This window comes from Castanea sativa, chromosome 6 (genome assembly GCF_040712315.1).
Source record: "Castanea sativa cultivar Marrone di Chiusa Pesio chromosome 6, ASM4071231v1".
Classification (NCBI taxonomy): Eukaryota; Viridiplantae; Streptophyta; class Magnoliopsida; order Fagales; family Fagaceae; genus Castanea; species Castanea sativa.
In genome coordinates this window covers 20,616,834-20,633,900 of record NC_134018.1, presented here as the reverse complement: position 1 = coordinate 20,633,900, position 17,067 = coordinate 20,616,834, and the positions used below count along the sequence as shown (strand labels likewise).

General features: G+C 32.6%; 1 protein-coding gene across 4 annotated transcripts in view; it reads left to right on the top strand.

Annotated features, from left to right (window-relative positions):
- Positions 1–17,067, top strand: part of LOC142639207 (putative leucine-rich repeat receptor-like serine/threonine-protein kinase At3g14840) — a 30,063-nt gene that overhangs the window by 12,031 nt on the left and 965 nt on the right. For 2 of the 4 annotated variants that reach the window (XM_075813334.1, XM_075813333.1), the window contains exons 3-23: positions 872–943; positions 1,029–1,097; positions 1,180–1,251; positions 1,792–1,863; positions 2,091–2,162; positions 2,264–2,335; positions 2,432–2,503; positions 2,604–2,675; positions 2,761–2,832; positions 4,000–4,074; positions 4,852–4,914; positions 6,042–6,098; positions 6,178–6,213; positions 6,412–6,452; positions 7,313–7,689; positions 7,783–7,978; positions 8,595–8,729; positions 9,085–9,203; positions 9,368–9,578; positions 9,687–9,924; positions 14,723–14,873. In XM_075813334.1, coding sequence (XP_075669449.1) covers positions 872–943; positions 1,029–1,097; positions 1,180–1,251; positions 1,792–1,863; positions 2,091–2,162; positions 2,264–2,335; positions 2,432–2,503; positions 2,604–2,675; positions 2,761–2,832; positions 4,000–4,074; positions 4,852–4,914; positions 6,042–6,098; positions 6,178–6,213; positions 6,412–6,452; positions 7,313–7,689; positions 7,783–7,978; positions 8,595–8,729; positions 9,085–9,203; positions 9,368–9,578; positions 9,687–9,924; positions 14,723–14,873 — 2,344 coding nt within the window. The remainder of the gene's footprint in view (positions 1–871; positions 944–1,028; positions 1,098–1,179; positions 1,252–1,791; positions 1,864–2,090; positions 2,163–2,263; positions 2,336–2,431; positions 2,504–2,603; positions 2,676–2,760; positions 2,833–3,999; positions 4,075–4,851; positions 4,915–6,041; positions 6,099–6,177; positions 6,214–6,411; positions 6,453–7,312; positions 7,690–7,782; positions 7,979–8,594; positions 8,730–9,084; positions 9,204–9,367; positions 9,579–9,686; positions 9,925–14,722; positions 14,874–17,067) is intronic. The other 2 variants (XM_075813335.1, XM_075813336.1) reach the window with 2 other exon arrangements.

Genomic DNA, 17,067 nt, shown 5'->3' with positions numbered 1-17,067 from the left:
ATGAGATGATGAAGAACTAAAAAAGGACTTGTTTTGTAACTGTTATGAATGAGAAATGACTAATAGGTTTCATAAATTTACATTAAGGGTCTGTTTGGATACCAGTTATTGCTAAAAACTGAAAATACTGTAGCAAATTAGTTTTTAAATGTGTGAATAGTATCGTGAGACCTAATTTTAAAGTTGTTTTTGCTGAAAATACTACTTGTAAGTTCTGTAAATAGTACACATGACCCACTAAAAAAACATGTGAGCTGAGAAACGCACAAAATGCGCTTCCCAAACTCACACTAAATGATGGCTGAGAAAAGACTATACGTGGCCCACTTAAATTTATTTATTTATTTTTAGAATATAACTAAAGTATAAAGTGGTGTTTGGTTAGTAGAGGCAAAGAGAAAATGGGTAGTGGCCATCACTGTTTTAAGAATCGGACCGAACCGGCCGGTTCAACCGGGAAAACCAGTGCAGTTCGGTCCGATTAAATGTCTCAAAACCGGTCAACAACCGGTCAAAAACTGGGAAAAACCGGTCAAAAATCGGAAATTTTGATAAAAAACAATTTGATCCTCGATTCGGTTTTTAAAACCATGGTGGCCATACCGTATCATTATTAAAATTTGTAATAATGATATGGCCCTTTTTTTTTTACTCAAAAAAAAAAAAAAAAAAGAAAAAGAAAAAGGGAGGAACCAATGTATTGGTATGACTTCCTATCCAAAAAAAAAAAAAAAAAGAGTATCGGTATGACTAAGACTAACCAAATTTATTTGTGTCTTCTTTAATTGGTATGAATTTTTAATTTAATTTTTTTAAGGAAAAAAATAAAAATTAAAAGGAAAAACACATTTTTCTACTGCTGGAAATACAGAGATCTGAAAGAACAAAATCTCTCGGGCACTCTGCCACCAGAACTGGTGAACTTGCCGTATCTTGAAAGAATGTAAGTACCAATACAAATAATTAACCTATCTGTGTTTTTGTGGTTTTCATCTCTTATTTATAATTTATGGCATCTCCTTATACAGTAACCTGGGCCGTAACTACCTTAACGGCACAATCCCTCCAAAATGGGGCTCCACAAGGCTTGTCAACATGTACTCTCTCTCTCTGTCCCTGTGTGTGTGTGTGTGTGTTTTTGTATGTGACTTTCATATTGTTACTTGTCCTGTATTGCAGTTCTCTTATTGGAAACCGGTTGACCGGTTCCATTCCCAAAGAGCTTGGAAATATCTCCACTCTCAAAAGTTTGTGAGTTCTTACTCTTACTGCGCACCTCCACCATTTGACTCTGTTTCTATACAATGTATGATGCCCCCTTATTGATATTGAATTAGTTGAGTGAGGGTGGTGTGGATGTGTGATAAATACCATGTCGGGGCAAATTTGCGAAATAATATTATTTTGATAATAATGATTTAAATTGTTACTGTTTTGAAATCATTTGGGTATATAGCAAAACCCGATTCTGAAGTGTTGAAAAACACAATGGCTTATAATTCAGTCAAGTCCGCTGAAACCGTGTTTTGAAAACACAATTTTAAGTGTTGAAATTGAAATTGTATCTCTTAAACATGATTTTATATTAGAGGCTAAGATTCTCAAATAACTCGAAAACGGTACCAATTTAAATAAATAATATTTAAAAAGTATTGTTTTACAAAATTTCTTCCCATTTCAGGCATATACTAAACTAGCCATTTTAAGGGATAGCGCAAATGTGGCCAGCATTTTTCCTTGTATTGTTACACAATGTTTTGTTATAAAGGAATTCCAATTTGTTATCAACAGGGCCCTTGAGTTCAATATGCTTTCTGGAAGTCTTCCTAAAGAGCTTGGGAACCTAATCAATATAGAAAGGCTGTAAGACCCTTCATTTGAATTACTATATTTTAAAAACTTATTGCATTATACTTTATTTTTTTCTTTTGGTTGGCCTCCCTCCCTGTAGTAAGAATGTAGGATGTAAAAATGTCATTATGATCAAGCAAAATTGATTTACATTAATTTATTTTTACTTGTATAAGTGTATTGATGCATATCTTTTTTAGCTTATTGGCTTTTCTAAATTGGTATTGTTATTGTCATAGACACTTTACTTCAAACTATTTTACTGGGGAGGTACCTGAAACGTTTGCAGGGCTAACGACAATGAAAGAGTTGTAAGTTTCAAGATCTTGTAAAAAAAAAAACTGTCTTGAAGATTTTATGCATCTATTTTACCTTCTAAATTCACGTAGTGCTCCTCCCCCCAATAATGCAGTCGGATTGGTGACAATAATTTTTCTGGAAAGATACCCGATTTTATTCAGAATTGGACAAATCTCGAAAAACTGTGAGAATTTGACTGTTTTCTTTTTAATTTTTTTTAAAGAAAAGAATTGAACTTGATGTATTATTTACTTATTAAATCAAAATTTCTTAACAACAGGGTGATTCAAGCAAGTGGTTTAAATGGGCCGATTCCTCTCCACATTGCTTTTTTGGAAAACTTAAGTGACTTGTCAGTGTGGCTTTATAAATCTGTAGCTATATATTGTTTTATGGGCAACTGCATTTTATTTTATTTTAACTTTTTACTCCTATTCAAATTTGATATCTAGGAGAATTAGTGACTTAAGAGGACCAGAAGCAAATTTTCCTCCACTTCATAATATGACAAAGATGAAAATTCTGTGAGTTAGATGCTTCAATTAAGAGTATGATTTTATTATTGTTATTATTTTGCAACTCAATATAAAATATTTGGTTCTGTTTCAGGATACTAAGGAGTTGCAATATTACTGGGCAACTACCTGAATACCTTGGGAATATGAATAAGCTGAAAACCTTGTCAGTATATGATTCTTTTTTACTTAATTGTTTGCTGTACATTTTTTTCCTACTATTTTAAGGGTCATGTAGGATAGGCTAAATCAAATTATTGACTCTGCATTTTGGCTGTCTGATGGTAGCAATTATCCAAAAGGCAGGTTACATGCATGTGTGCATGTGTGCACGCACACTTGCAGACAGTTTTAAGTTTCAACTACCGACCATGGATATACATGAATGTATGGTAGCATAAGTACAAGACACCTATATATATGCTGATGGACTATAAATCCAAATGTCTTTCTCCTTTTTATTCCTTCTCAGAAAAGAGTACTATTTTTTTAGGAGATTAACCAGTCTGAGGTCATGAAAATGAAGAGAAAGGCTTCTATGGTAAAATCATATCAGGAACCCACAAGAAGTGACATCCTTGAGAATGGAAATAAAATTTTTCTTTAACTTAGTGAAGAAAAAGAAAAAGAGTTGTATCTTAAAACTTTTGAGATTCCTGTACCCCTGGAGCATTACCATGTAAGCAAATGATATCTGAATGCACATGTGGGACGCAAGCTCACTGTTTTCTGTTTGTGTTTATCTAAGTCATGTGCATGTGTTGTGTCTCATTCCATCTCAGATGAATTAGATGCTTGATACAAGTATGTTTACTCAATAGTTATTGTTGGTACATATTTTGTGAAGTGATATGCATGAGCAGGAAAATGACAAATTTGAATAGCCATTTTGGCTCAAAGTTACCACTGCACATAAATCAAGTTCATTTTTATTTTCAGCTTCATTGAAAGAAAAAAGAAGAAGAATTTTTTGTTCTCATTTATTTAAAATCCAAATCATGCTCAAGTCTACAGTAGGATTTTTCCCCCCAACTTGCTTGAAAAAAAAAATAAAAAAAGAGATAATTTTTTATGTTCATTTATTTAATAACCAAATCAAGTACAAGTTTCCAATAAATACTTGTTTATGAGATAGTTATGTTAAATAAATAGTCTTTTAGTGTGTGTATTTTTTATTTTATTTATTTATATTTTTTCTTACGTTTCTTTCTATTGCAAACTTCAATATTATATTTGCATAATACAATTTTTCGAGTAAATGATTTGGATTTTTTTTCCTTTTTGGGAGAGTTTTCTGTTTCACTAAAATTTGATTATATAAGTTCTCTTGCAGAGACCTCAGTTTTAACAAACTAACTGGAGGAATTCCAAGCAGCTTTGTTGGTCTTCTAGCAGGGATCGATTTCATGTAAGCGTTTTGACTTTAGATGTAGATTTCCTTACACCGAAGTAAAGGAAGCTGTCTAAGAAATTATGTGAAAATGTTTGATTTTGATCCATTCTGAACATACCAAGTAGCCACTATATCAATTTGATTAATTGTACAAATCCAAAATTTTGGCCTTAAAACATCTCGAGTAAAATAAATAAATCAAGTAATGATAACCTTTTTTGCATTAAATTAAAATGCAATATGAATTTTGGGCCTAAAATTGGCTAGTGTGTGCCTAATCCAACAATAGGCTTCAAGGATAGAGTTATCAAAAAGCCTTTAGAGTAAAATCTGGCCATCCATAAAATGATTACTGAAGTTAAATGTAGACCATTCTTGGGGTTCAAGTGATAGTCTAGTAGAGATGGCATCCTTTATGGTGCCTCATGTCCATGGTTCAAACCTCCCTCCCCCTTCCTCACTATCATCTACCTATATATATGTATAAAATAAAATAAAAAAGTTAAATGTAGACCCTTCTTTATTGTCTTCTGAGTCAGAGTTCCTCTGTCATATGGTGGATGTAATTGACAGTCCTACTTCTATTGGCTAGAGGTGGGGGACCTTTTTATTTTTCCTCCAATTCACCGCTGTTAATATATATTCTAAAATCATGAGAATGTGTACACGTGTGTGTTTGTATTTCAAGTTAGCCATTTCACTGAGCTCAAAATTTGTGTCACTGGCAAGTCATATCAATGTGCTGTGTAACTACATAAGTTGTTCTGAATCTTGTAGATTGAATTTGTTTAGGTATCTAACTGGAAACTTGCTAAGTGGACCAGTGCCTGGTTGGATGCTAAACAAAGACAGAATGTAAGCTTCTCTTCCAAATTAATGTGAAGGAGTTTGTATCATATGCATTAATAATTTTAAATTCATGCATTATTTGTTCCCCTTTACTTTGCTAACTCCTGTGGAGAATGTCTTGTATAATGTAGGCAGTCTAGGTTTAACTGTATTCTCAACATCTGTTGATAACCACTGGTATTAAGTACTTATTTGCATGTTTGGATATAATTTCTTCCATCTGATTTGTTGTGGATGGTTATATATAAAGGAATTTTTTTTGTAATGAATATTGTTCTTTAAAGGTTAATTTACAAAATCATCTAAGATAGTTAATCAATTGCAGCATAAACGAGTGCATCAAAATATATTAAATAGTGGAGTCATAGGAAACATGTTGCCTATACACTTCCCTAGCATTTTGCAGGACTCATAAAAGTATTGTGGGGATTCCAAAAGTTTCTAAATGTTTCCTACTCTCCATAGTCTTCAGCTATTGTATATTCATTCAAAAAATAAAAAAAGGAATCATTTATTCGATAGAATTTTTATCACTTAATCGCTTCAGGAGCATCAAAAGCCTAATCTTCTACTTCTACGTGATCTTTTCCTTTGCACTGATGCACATAAATTGTCCTATCCCTTGCAATCCCTCACCCATGCATACATCAATTATTCTATCCCTTGCAATCCGCTCATGCATCATCCAAGAATCGAACGTGATGAGCCGTATCACTAAGCTCCAGCTATCGTATTATATCTCCTTTTTAACTTCAAACTTTAAATTTTAGTATCTTTGTATAGTTCATAGTTTAACATGAAGGAAAGAGTCTCCTTATTTTAGGTTAGCTCTTATGGTCTTGATATTTGCATATGGGGTTGGTTATTTACATTATCAAAAACACAAAGGTATATTGGGCTTAGGTAATGTAATGGTAAGCATCTTTCCCGTATAAGAGTGGTTGAGCTTATATGTGGGAGTTTGGATGAAAGCTTTATCTCCTAAAATATGTAGGATTGAGTTTCACTGAATTAAAAATGAAATATTATTACCCCTTCCATATATGTTATCAATTATCCTGTGTAAAATAAAAGTTTATTATTCATGCTTCATTCTGTTAGGTAATGAATTACATCATAATTTTTATGTGCAGTGATCTTTCGTATAACAACTTTCCCAATGGAAGCTTTATTTGTGATCACCAAAGCTTGTAAGAATGCTTTTTTCTGTGTGTGAGTGCGATCTTTTATTTACTAGCTAAGCTTTGGACTTGGTGATATTTTATGTAGGAACTTGTTTACAACCTCTTCAAAGGGGAGTGACAGGTAATTTTTTTTAATTTCACCTTTCAAAGCATGCATTACAAAGGTTTTTTGATATTAATTTTCTGGTATATTGTCTTGATTCATTTTTTTTATTTTATTTTATTTTATAATCTTCAATGTAATATTGTCTTGAGTCTGTAACATTTAATCACAATGTAATATTGCTGACTTGCTTTGGTACCTGGATTGCCTTATCAGTGGAAATATTTCGTGTCTGAGAAGCTCTTCTTGTCCAAAAAGTAAGTTCTTGTTTGGGCTATTATAAAATTGATTTAGTATAAAATTCTTCAAGATTTACCTATCAAAAAATTTAAAAAAAAATCTTCAAGATTGTTATGCTCATGATTGCTTTGGTTCAGATCTGTACCAGTTCCTCAAGTATATCCTGAAGGGTTTTCTCTCACGCTTGTAGCCATACTGAATAATGAATCTGTTTTAAGAGATCCTGCTTTACATCTATGTTTTAAAATTCTTCTATGCTACACAATTTTGCGGTTGCTAAATCATTTTACAGTTTCAAGTCTTTCTTACAGACTTGCAGTCTTTAATGTAACTAGGCACTAACCATGTTTTAATTTTTTGTGTTTGGAATTGAGGGCCCCTCCCTTGCTTGTGGCCCCCAAGATTGGAAATTTATTGTAAATGCTTTCAAATTTATGAATCTTTCTCATCTAATTTATGTCTTACTAAACATGTTTATTTTTAATAAATCTTCCAAATTTTGTCTTTCTGAAGTCTGCAGAATAATGCTAATGCACTGGGATTGAACTTTTGTTGTTAGGATCCATTTATGGCCTTTATGTAGTTATCTTATCTAACAGTGGCATAAGTCTCATTGGATATAGCAACACATGAGGGCATCCTCCTAATAGTACTAAACACAAGAATGAGCAGTGTCCTTGAATGACCGTCTCCTTTGGCTTGATTCTGCACCAAATGAAACTGTATCATCACACACTCCTCCCCCAACCCCCCCCCCCCCCCCCACAAACAAAAAAAAGGGAAAAAAAATATTTTCCTTATATAATTTGCATTAATATTAATTTAAATATGTTTAAAATGTTCAGCTGTTACTAATCCATTTTTCCTATTTCCCCAGTTGTCTACTACCTCCAGATAAATTGTGGCGGACCAGAAGTAACTATAGATGGAAATACTATGTATGATGACGATACAGATCCAGGTGGAGCTTCAAAATTCTTTAGGAGAGGAAATTGGGCATTTAGCAGCACTGGTCACTTCATGGATGATAGCAAACAACAGGACATTTATATTTTGGAAAATTCCTCCAAACTCACTATGGCTAATCCTGTACTATACATGACTGCACGCCTTTCTCCTCTGTCTCTTACTTATTATGCTTTTTGTTTGGGAACTGGAACTTACAAAATAAACCTCCATTTTGCGGAGATAAAGTTCACCAATGATAATACATATAGCAGCTTGGGAAGGCGTGTATTTGATATTTATATTCAGGTATTTAATTACATTATCTGACCTTCATCAACCAAAGTTCTTATGTTTATAGCTTGTTACTAGCTGGTCACTAAGATGTTTAGAATATTGAAGGGAGAGCTGGTGGAGAAGGATTTCAATATTGCAGATGAAGCTGGTGGAGTTGGCATGGAAGTCATAAAACATTATCTTGCAGTTGTGAATAATAACACCTTAGAGATCCGTTTTTATTGGGCTGGGAAGGGTACAACTGGCATCCCTGGAGGAGGAGTCTATGGTCCTCTTATTTCGGCAATTTGTGTTCATCCTGGTAGGTTTAGACCTTGCATTAGCTTCTTGTAATCAATTTTGGACGCTTAGAAATAGACCATGTATTAACTTGCAAATCCATGTTTATCTTCATTCTATAAATTCGACATTGTCAAGAAATTCTTTTAGGGTAATGCCCTAGGATCTACAATCTACTCATTTATTTAACTATGTGTCTAAAGTCTTTTGGGTTTTGGCATTTCAATTAGGAATTTTTTGGGTCTAATTTTATTAGTTTGATATATAGGACCCTAGAATGTGTCTAAAGTCTTATACTATTATTGTGATGATTAATGCATTCCTTCATCAGTATGTGGGTACAAATGCCACAGAATTCAGATGGAGTGGATTTTATTTTTATTTTGTTTCTTAAAATCTCTACTGGATTCAGGACAAAATAAGCTGATAATTGTCCTTGTGTTTTGAAAATAGTCGTGTTCATTTAAATTTAGAACTTGAGAAAAGAGCGAGTCTTGATTATTTCCTCATTGAAGTGGTTGTAATGGTTTTGATGGTTTTTTGTGTTCCTTTATGCATTACATAGTTGGCTGGATAATGATTTTACCCCCTTTCTGAGGCATCTAATATTATATCTTTTGAACTATTTCTTTAAATAGACTCTACAAATGGCAGCGGTGTATCAGTAAGAGTAGTAGTTGGAATAGTGGCTGTAGGAGCATTTGTTCTATTTCTGGTTCTGGGTATCCTCTGGTGGAAAGGCTTTCTAGGACAGAAGAGCAGAATGGGACAAGGTATTTAGTATTGTAAATGCATATTGATCTGTTCCTAAGGATAACTTATATGCTCAGTGAATTGGATTTTGCATTGGAGCTTTTTGCATTTGTATATATATGCCCCTGATACGCGTGCTTGTAGAATGACTTTAACTATTCAAAACATAATAAAAGATATTAAATATTTACCATTTTATGCTGCTAGAAAACATCATTTTTCCTGAATGCCTGGTGTAGGAATTGACTGCATATGGGTGTTTTAGAACTTATGATTTATTACATCTGCTCAAATGTTTTGACAAAACCTTAAAAAAGTGTAAAAATTTTCAATTTTCCTAGATTTAATTCATATGTGAATTTGATTCTTCTACAGATCTAAAGGGTTTAGACTTGCAAACTGGTTTGTTTACCTTGAGGCAAATCAGAGCTGCAACTAACAAATTTGATGCTTCCAATAAAGTTGGAGAAGGTGGTTTTGGTTCTGTTTATAAGGTATTTAACACTAAATTTAACACTGATATATTCAATTTTAACTTTCATTATTGAGTTTTGACTCCACACAAAAAATAAAAAAATAAAATAAATAAATAAAGTCCCTATCCTTGTTGCAGTTTCTTCCTTCTTATGTTAAGATGTTGAAAATTATATTCTCACAGGGCCTCTTGTCAGATGGTACAGCAATTGCAGTAAAGCAGCTTTCTTCCAAATCAAAACAAGGGAATCGCGAGTTCGTGAATGAGATAGGCATGATTTCTGCTCTTCAACACCCTCATCTTGTTAAGCTCTATGGATGTTGTATTGAAGGAAATCAACTTTTACTAGTATATGAGTACATGGAAAACAATAGCCTTGCTCGAGCTTTGTTTGGTAAAAATTTACTTCGTACACTTGATGTTTTTGGTATTTGTAACATGCTGTAAGTAAGATAATGTATATATGTATAATTGATTTTCTATTGAATTTGATAAATTAAAGGCTCAGAAGAGTGCCAGTTGAAGTTGGATTGGATGACAAGAAATAAGATCTGTGTTGGGATAGCAAGAGGTTTGGCTTATCTTCATGAAGAGTCAAGATTGAAGATTGTTCATAGAGACATCAAGGCTACTAATGTTCTGCTTGATAAATATCTTAATCCTAAGATATCTGACTTCGGTTTGGCCAAGCTTGATGAAGAAGCTAATACACACATAAGCACCCGCATCGCTGGAACTTAGTGAGTTACTGCCTTCGTTAATTTCTCTTTTATGAATATTATAAAAAAGTGCTGATAATAAAATTATATTTATATAAGGAAAATGTAGGTGTTTTTTCTTGTAAGAAAATATCATAAGGATAATGGTTATGTGACATTAGGAGGACAACAACAGCAACAACAAGAACAACCAATTTTTAATCTCAAAATATTAGGGTTGGCTATAGATCCTCAATAGAGTAGTTAGAGTTGGCTAGATGCATTCTTTTTTACTATCATATTCGTTGTTACCTCCTTAATTGACATGTCTATTTTTACTAATTCTACTAATTTTATTTTAGGTCTTCCTCTACCTTTTTCCATTCTCTTGACTTGAATCAATTCTCTCTTTGTCATTGGTGCATTAATCACTTTCCTTTCTACATGATCAAAATATTTTAAGCTATTCTTCCTCATCTTTTCATTAATAGGAAAAATCCTATCTTTCCTTATATTTTTTCTTATTTATATTAACACCCTCATTTTAGTTATGCTAATTTTACGAACATGTTGCTTCTCAAAACTCAAAATTTGTACCTTAAAAAAAAAAATCACCATTCAATACCATAGAGCATAACTACTCTTACAAAGATAATTCCTTTAACTATTCTACTACACAATGCTCCTTATGCCCTTCTCTATTTCATCCACAATGCGTTCGCATTCTCTTCATTCTTTTCATCTTTATGAAATGATTGGAAACTGATTCTGAAGACATACCTATTCTTTAATAAGAATGAGATACACAATGATCATATTTTGTCTCTTGTATAATAAATTCATACCTTCTTCAATATCAACTAAACCCACATAAATTGTACATGTAACTAAAGCATGGATATGTTGATTCTACGGTTATTGATGTGGTCTCATTTATGCTACCATGACCATATAATAATCTCTTTTTTAAATTTGATTATATAATAGGTGCACCATTTATGTGGTTAAAGCGTAGACTACTATTGTCATGTATCATGTTCATTGTATTAATCAAAATGAGATACACAATGATCAAATTATATGGGTGAAAATACCATTTTGGTCCCTACATTTTAATTCACTATTAATTTGGTCCATATATTTTGGTAACAGTCAATTTAGTCCCTATTATTTTCAACTTGTAGTCAATTTAATCCATGTTATTTTCAATCTGTAGTCATTATGGGTCCAAATTTGGGTTTTTTTTAGTTGTTGAGTTGATATGTGTGTCTACTAGAGTTGGAGATTGGTAAGCTTGATTTGTGTTTTTGTATTTGGTTGCCAAGAAAGTTCAAGAAAATGCAAGGAAAGTGATGATTTGACTATAGGGAATAAATTGACATGTTGAAAATAACAGGGACTAAATTGACTTCAACCAAACTATAGGGACCAAATTGACAATAACTCTCAAATGTAGAGACCAAAATGGAATTTTCACCCCTATATGTGTCTTGTATCATAAATTCATACCTTTTTTTTATCATCAATTATACCCACACAAACTCTAAATGTAGCAGGAGAATGGATATATAATTGTTCAAGCTAAACTTAGATACAATATTTTAGATATGGCTACTTAAATAACCCTCCTAATATTTAGCCATCTATCTACTTAACCAAAATACTATGTGGCATTAACACCATCCATTTCTTTCTTCTTTTTTGTTTTCCCCTGTATGTGTTAACACCATATGCACAAAAACACGAGAAATCCTAGAACCCCAATTTCTCTAACTTCTCAATTTTCACCCTCAATCGCTGACTTCTAAGTTTGTGAAGAAATTAAGCTCTGCTTGCTTCTTTCTCTCTCCCTTTCATAAAAACTGGTCCAAGACATGAACAATCACCCAATATAAAAGGTACACTTGAGAAGTTCAATTTGACCACGTGGAAAGGAGGTAACGAAAGTGCCCGCATCTACTGCTTTAAGAGTCCAACATAGCTAAACTTAAAAAAAAAAAGAAAAAAAAAAAAAGAACACATAAAGAAGTCATGTGCCCAAACCCAGAACAAGCATTGCAAGCATTGAACTTACATCATAGAGCCGATAACCAATTAAAAAAACCTATATTTTATGGGGAATCATTTTAATGGGAAGGAGTTAAGTTTTTCTCACGGAATGGGTTTTTTGGTTCTCTTGGGGAAACAAAAGTCAGATGGTGTTTACATTGTTTAGTGTTTTGGTTAAGTAATTAGGTTGTTGAAATTTAAGAGGGTACCTAAGGAACCATACTTAAGATATTGTATCTAAGTTTTTCCCTGATTGTTCTATGTCCTACACACAACAAACACAACATTTGAAGTTTATAAACATGTTCTCATAAATGTCTGCATTATCACATATTAATCATTTTGGTATAGTTGATTATAGTCATCAACCATCAACATACTGTGTGCTTGCCAAAAACCTAAAGTAATAAGCATAGGGGATCTGTGATCAAACACCGAGGTCATGTTTGGAATAGAAGACACATAGAGAGAGTCAGAGAGTTCTAAGTGTCATAGCTTATGATGCTATAGTGGTGTGCCTCGAATTTTATAACATGTTGACTTGTTGTAAGGAGGTGTTTAGGGATCCCATATTAGTTTAGGTTAAGTTTGCTTATGGATTTATGTATTCATTAGACTTCTCCACCTACTAGCTTAATCCTTTTGGTATATTGGAGATGGAAAGCATGTGGTCTGCCAAGAGGGTGAGTGGGATGTTCATGACCTGGGTCTCCCCAGCCGATATCTGGTTAGCTGGAAGCAAGGTTTCACTATTGAGAGCTGCCCTATAAAATTAAGGAAGGTGATGGTGGTTTACTTGAAATTGACCTCATTTGAGTTTTTTGTAGGGTCTGAAGTTGGGGTTATTAGCACACAAAGAGAAGAAGTTGTGCATCAGTAGTAATTATGGAATTGGAAAAATCCATCGGTTTTGCGAGGATTTAGAGCTGAGATTTGTCATCCTCAAATCCTAACTTAAAATCCAATTGGAAATTTTAAATTCTCGCACCAGAATTTGTAAATATTGAACCCAAATGATGGCTATGATTAGCGCACCCAAACACACGGTATCTTTCTCAACTTGCCCCTCTCTCCCTAGAAAATGCAAGTATTCATTTTTTTTGCATAAAAAATGGTCCATTGATGCAGACAGTCAATAAGAGTTGGTCTAGTTTTGATGCTGGGCCTTCTTGCCACATTTCATTGGTTACTTTAATTATTACTGAGTCTTTGAAGTTTTTTGGTTAGAAAGTTGTTGGTTCAGTTTTAATTAAAAGTATGGTAGGATAAGGGCAACTTGGTAATTTCTATATTTTCTGGAACGTGTTATCATTGGCTGTTGGAAAGGCCCCTAAGTCTTATTTTGTGTTTTGAGTCCTTTTCCTATTAGGTTTAGAAGTTCTTAAGTATTCTTTGTTATTAATAATCCTAGTCTTTATAGAATTAGGTTATTTAGGAGTCCTATTCCTTCTAGAAAAGGTTTTAACAAAAGCTTATATTAAGGTTTTATTGTAGTCAATAATATTCATAATGAAATTGATTCTAATATATTTCCTACAACTCATTTTAAGCTTTGAGAGTGTGATTGCCTTTTCCCTACTTAGGTGTGATTGGCTTAGGGTTTACCTTTCTTTAAATCTTGTTTTATTCACAGTTTTAACGCCAAACATCCATTAACATCAATCCTAATTCAAGAACCCTTCAAAATCTCATCAAGAAATCCAATTTAGTGTTGAATTCCAAAAAATCCTACATCATGAATGGAAGTTGTCTTTCATTCCGCCTCATGCTATTTAATTTTGTTCTAGTTGTTTTCTTACAAATTCCCTTTAGATTGCCTCATATATATGAAAAAACTTCCATTTAGATTGTTTTCTTAGTGTGCTAGAGTAGTGACAATTAAACTTCTAAAAGTCATAATTTTGGGTTACTTATCAGCTTAACTTATCTTTATACCAAAATGATACGGACAATGCCATGTACATGAATATGGATAAGGTTGAATTTATGTTGTATGCTGTGGTCAACAAGTAAACACTCAAGCCAGTCTAAGAAATCCCACATTGTCATGTATCATTATAGCCAAAAACAATATGAAAGAAAATCCTTCATATATTTTCGCATAATCTTGAGACTTATATAAGAATTTGTTCCATTGCTAGTTTGCTACTACATCAACAAAACCAACAGCATGCTGCTATCGATGTCAAGTGTCAACATCTCATTATACTCTTTATCTAGGAAATTTTAATTTAATATTTGTAAAGGTTGCAACTCTAGAGGTGGCTGGACTATGGCTTATGGCACCATGAGTTAGGTCCATGAAGGTTTTGTTGGCTTTTAAAAGCATTTCTTCTTCATCTTCAACCTGTTGAGACCATTTTCATCTTACTTTTACATAGATTTTCATTTAGGAACTTCATTGATGAATTCGTAAATGCTTCATTAAATGACATCAAACTCACAAGAATTTTGATTTTTTGAATGAAGGTATTAAGGAAACACATCTAGAATAGAAGATATTCGGGGAAACTATTTATTAATTAGGGAAGAAAACAGAGAAAATTGAAGGGAATTTTTACACTCAGTTTGGTTTGAAGGAAATGGGTGAGGAAACAAAAGGGGAAAAAAAAACAAATGTTTATAGGAAAATTTTAATATTGAGCTTAATGCAAGGAAAATGTTTTGAGTAGCCTTCAATTCAACTTTGTTGAATATTGCTATAATAAGCATTCATCTACCTATTAAAAAAAGGGTAAAACATTGAGATATGCTTGGTGGAAAAGTTGTGCATAATTTTGTGTTATTGCAGTGGATATATGGCACCTGAGTATGCAATGCGGGGTTATTTGACTGACAAAGCAGATGTTTATAGTTTTGGGGTTGTTACCTTGGAAATTGTTAGTGGGAGGAGCAACACTAGTCACCGACCAAAGGAGGAACCTTTTAATCTTCTTGATTGGGTAAGTTTGATCTTTTACTCTTTTCATTTTATTGCTTTTTATTGTTCTTGTTTAATTGTTATTTGGGCTATTTATGTTTTTGGGAAAACACAAGTTAGGGGGGTATTTTATATATATACATGCAAGCTATGGTCATTTTGATTTATTCCAAATATGTTTAAAATTTTGGATTTGAAACCCTACTATTAGATATTGGTTTAATTCAAGCTTGTCTGCCTGTATTCATTTTTGAGACAGCCATTAAATGTTACTCAAGCTCAAAAAGACAAAATTTTAATGCACCAAAACTATGTCATTTTGTCTAGGTCAAGAAATAAGTCCATACCCAATTTTTTTTTTTTTTTCTTGCTAAGAGCCTTGTAGCTCTACAAGCAGCTCTTAAGTGTTTTTAACCAAGACACTTATAGCATGGTTTAAAAAAAAGACCAGACCAATTGGTTCAATCAATTCAATAGTGAACCGGTGCTAATACCAGTCAAGATATTCACAAAAACTGTTAATGCATAAAAAGTCCGCTCAAAACCAAAGAACCGGTAATTTAACTGTCCTGAATTGGCAACCGGGATGATTGAACTAGTTTTGAGTGAAGAGAGATTTTTCAGATCTAATTAGATATTTGGTCGACGATTTGAATGGTTGAAGTGGTTAAGGAGAATGCAAAGAATAGGAGAAGCTGGATCTTGGATCTAAACGAACAATAACTGTAAACAATTTCGCTGGAAAGGAATCTCAAAACTTGGATTTGAAGTTTGCAATGTGAATGGTACACTTGCTAGTATTATTCTTTGCAACTTATTTGTCAGATTCTAGACTTCAAACTTTAGATGGCTCTATAAAATATTATTATTGTGTAGCTCTTTTATTATCATTATTTTCATCATTTGTACTGCTCTCTTTCAACTTACAAGTTACAACTTACAACTTACAACACACAATACAAGTTATAATAATAATAATAATAACAACAACAATAATAATAATGATGATGATGATGATGCTGATGATGGTTAATTCCGTTAACTTATTCTAATCTTTGGGTTAATATTAATTAGGACCAAAACATTTCAAAACTGATTAATTTGGTCTCTGAACTTAACTTAGTCCCTAAACACCGTTAGGCTTGTTAGTAATTTTTTCTCCTCTCTTACGGACCAAATTGGATTAGGAACAAAATTGATCAGTTTTGAAATGTTTTGACCTGTTTGACATTAGCCCAAACCTGAGAGTAGGTTATTAGAATTTACCCCTAAAATATAATAATAATAAAAGAAAAAGAAAATACAAACTATTTGGTTCTTCTCCCATCTGATATATTATTATCCCATAATTGTGCCAATGATTTTATTGTTTTGTATTTTGTTTTGGTTCAAATACTCCTAAAAGGTCTTTTTTATTTTTAGATTTTCTTTGTTAAAACATTTAGAACATATTATTGCTTCCATTTTTTTAGTATAATAAGATGGAAAAAAGTCACTCACAAATTATTTTAATTATCTAAAATATTTTCTAGTTAATATTATTAGTTATTATAAGTGTATAATTTATTTGTTTAATTTAATAATTATTTTTTAAATTATTTATGACATTACCGGTTCGACCATCGATTCCACCTTTGTTGGACTAGAGAATTGGGAACTAGTCCCCTTTTTAGTTCTTTCTCTGTTCTAGCTTTTAAAATTATTGTTTAGTTCAAATCCCCTCTAGCTCTTAATTTGGGTTAACTGAATCAAGGTGACATCATTGATCATGATGACCACAATTACCAATTAGCCAATCAAACCACCAAATCTCGAAATCCCCAAGTCTCTACATGATCGACCCAAATCTCTTTGCACTCCCTAAACTAAGAGCCTTGAAGTCGAATTCAAAAAACACAATAGCCTTTAGCTATTTGAATTTCACTCTATTTAGATGCCTAGAAATGTTAGGATTTGAATTCTTTTCTTTTATTTTTGATTTTTTTTAGTTTTTATGTATTTTTTTTTAAATGTAAAACTTTTTTGTTAGACTATTTAATTTATGTGAAATAATTAAAATGACATGTCATGATTTTTTTGGACTAATTAGCACATGTGACAAGCATGAGTGGTATTTAACGGCTACATTATCAGCGAGCATGGATGAAAGGGCTTATGTCAAAATACTAAATAACATTAAAGGTTCAAATCTAAATTTTTAAATATTAGGGGGCAAA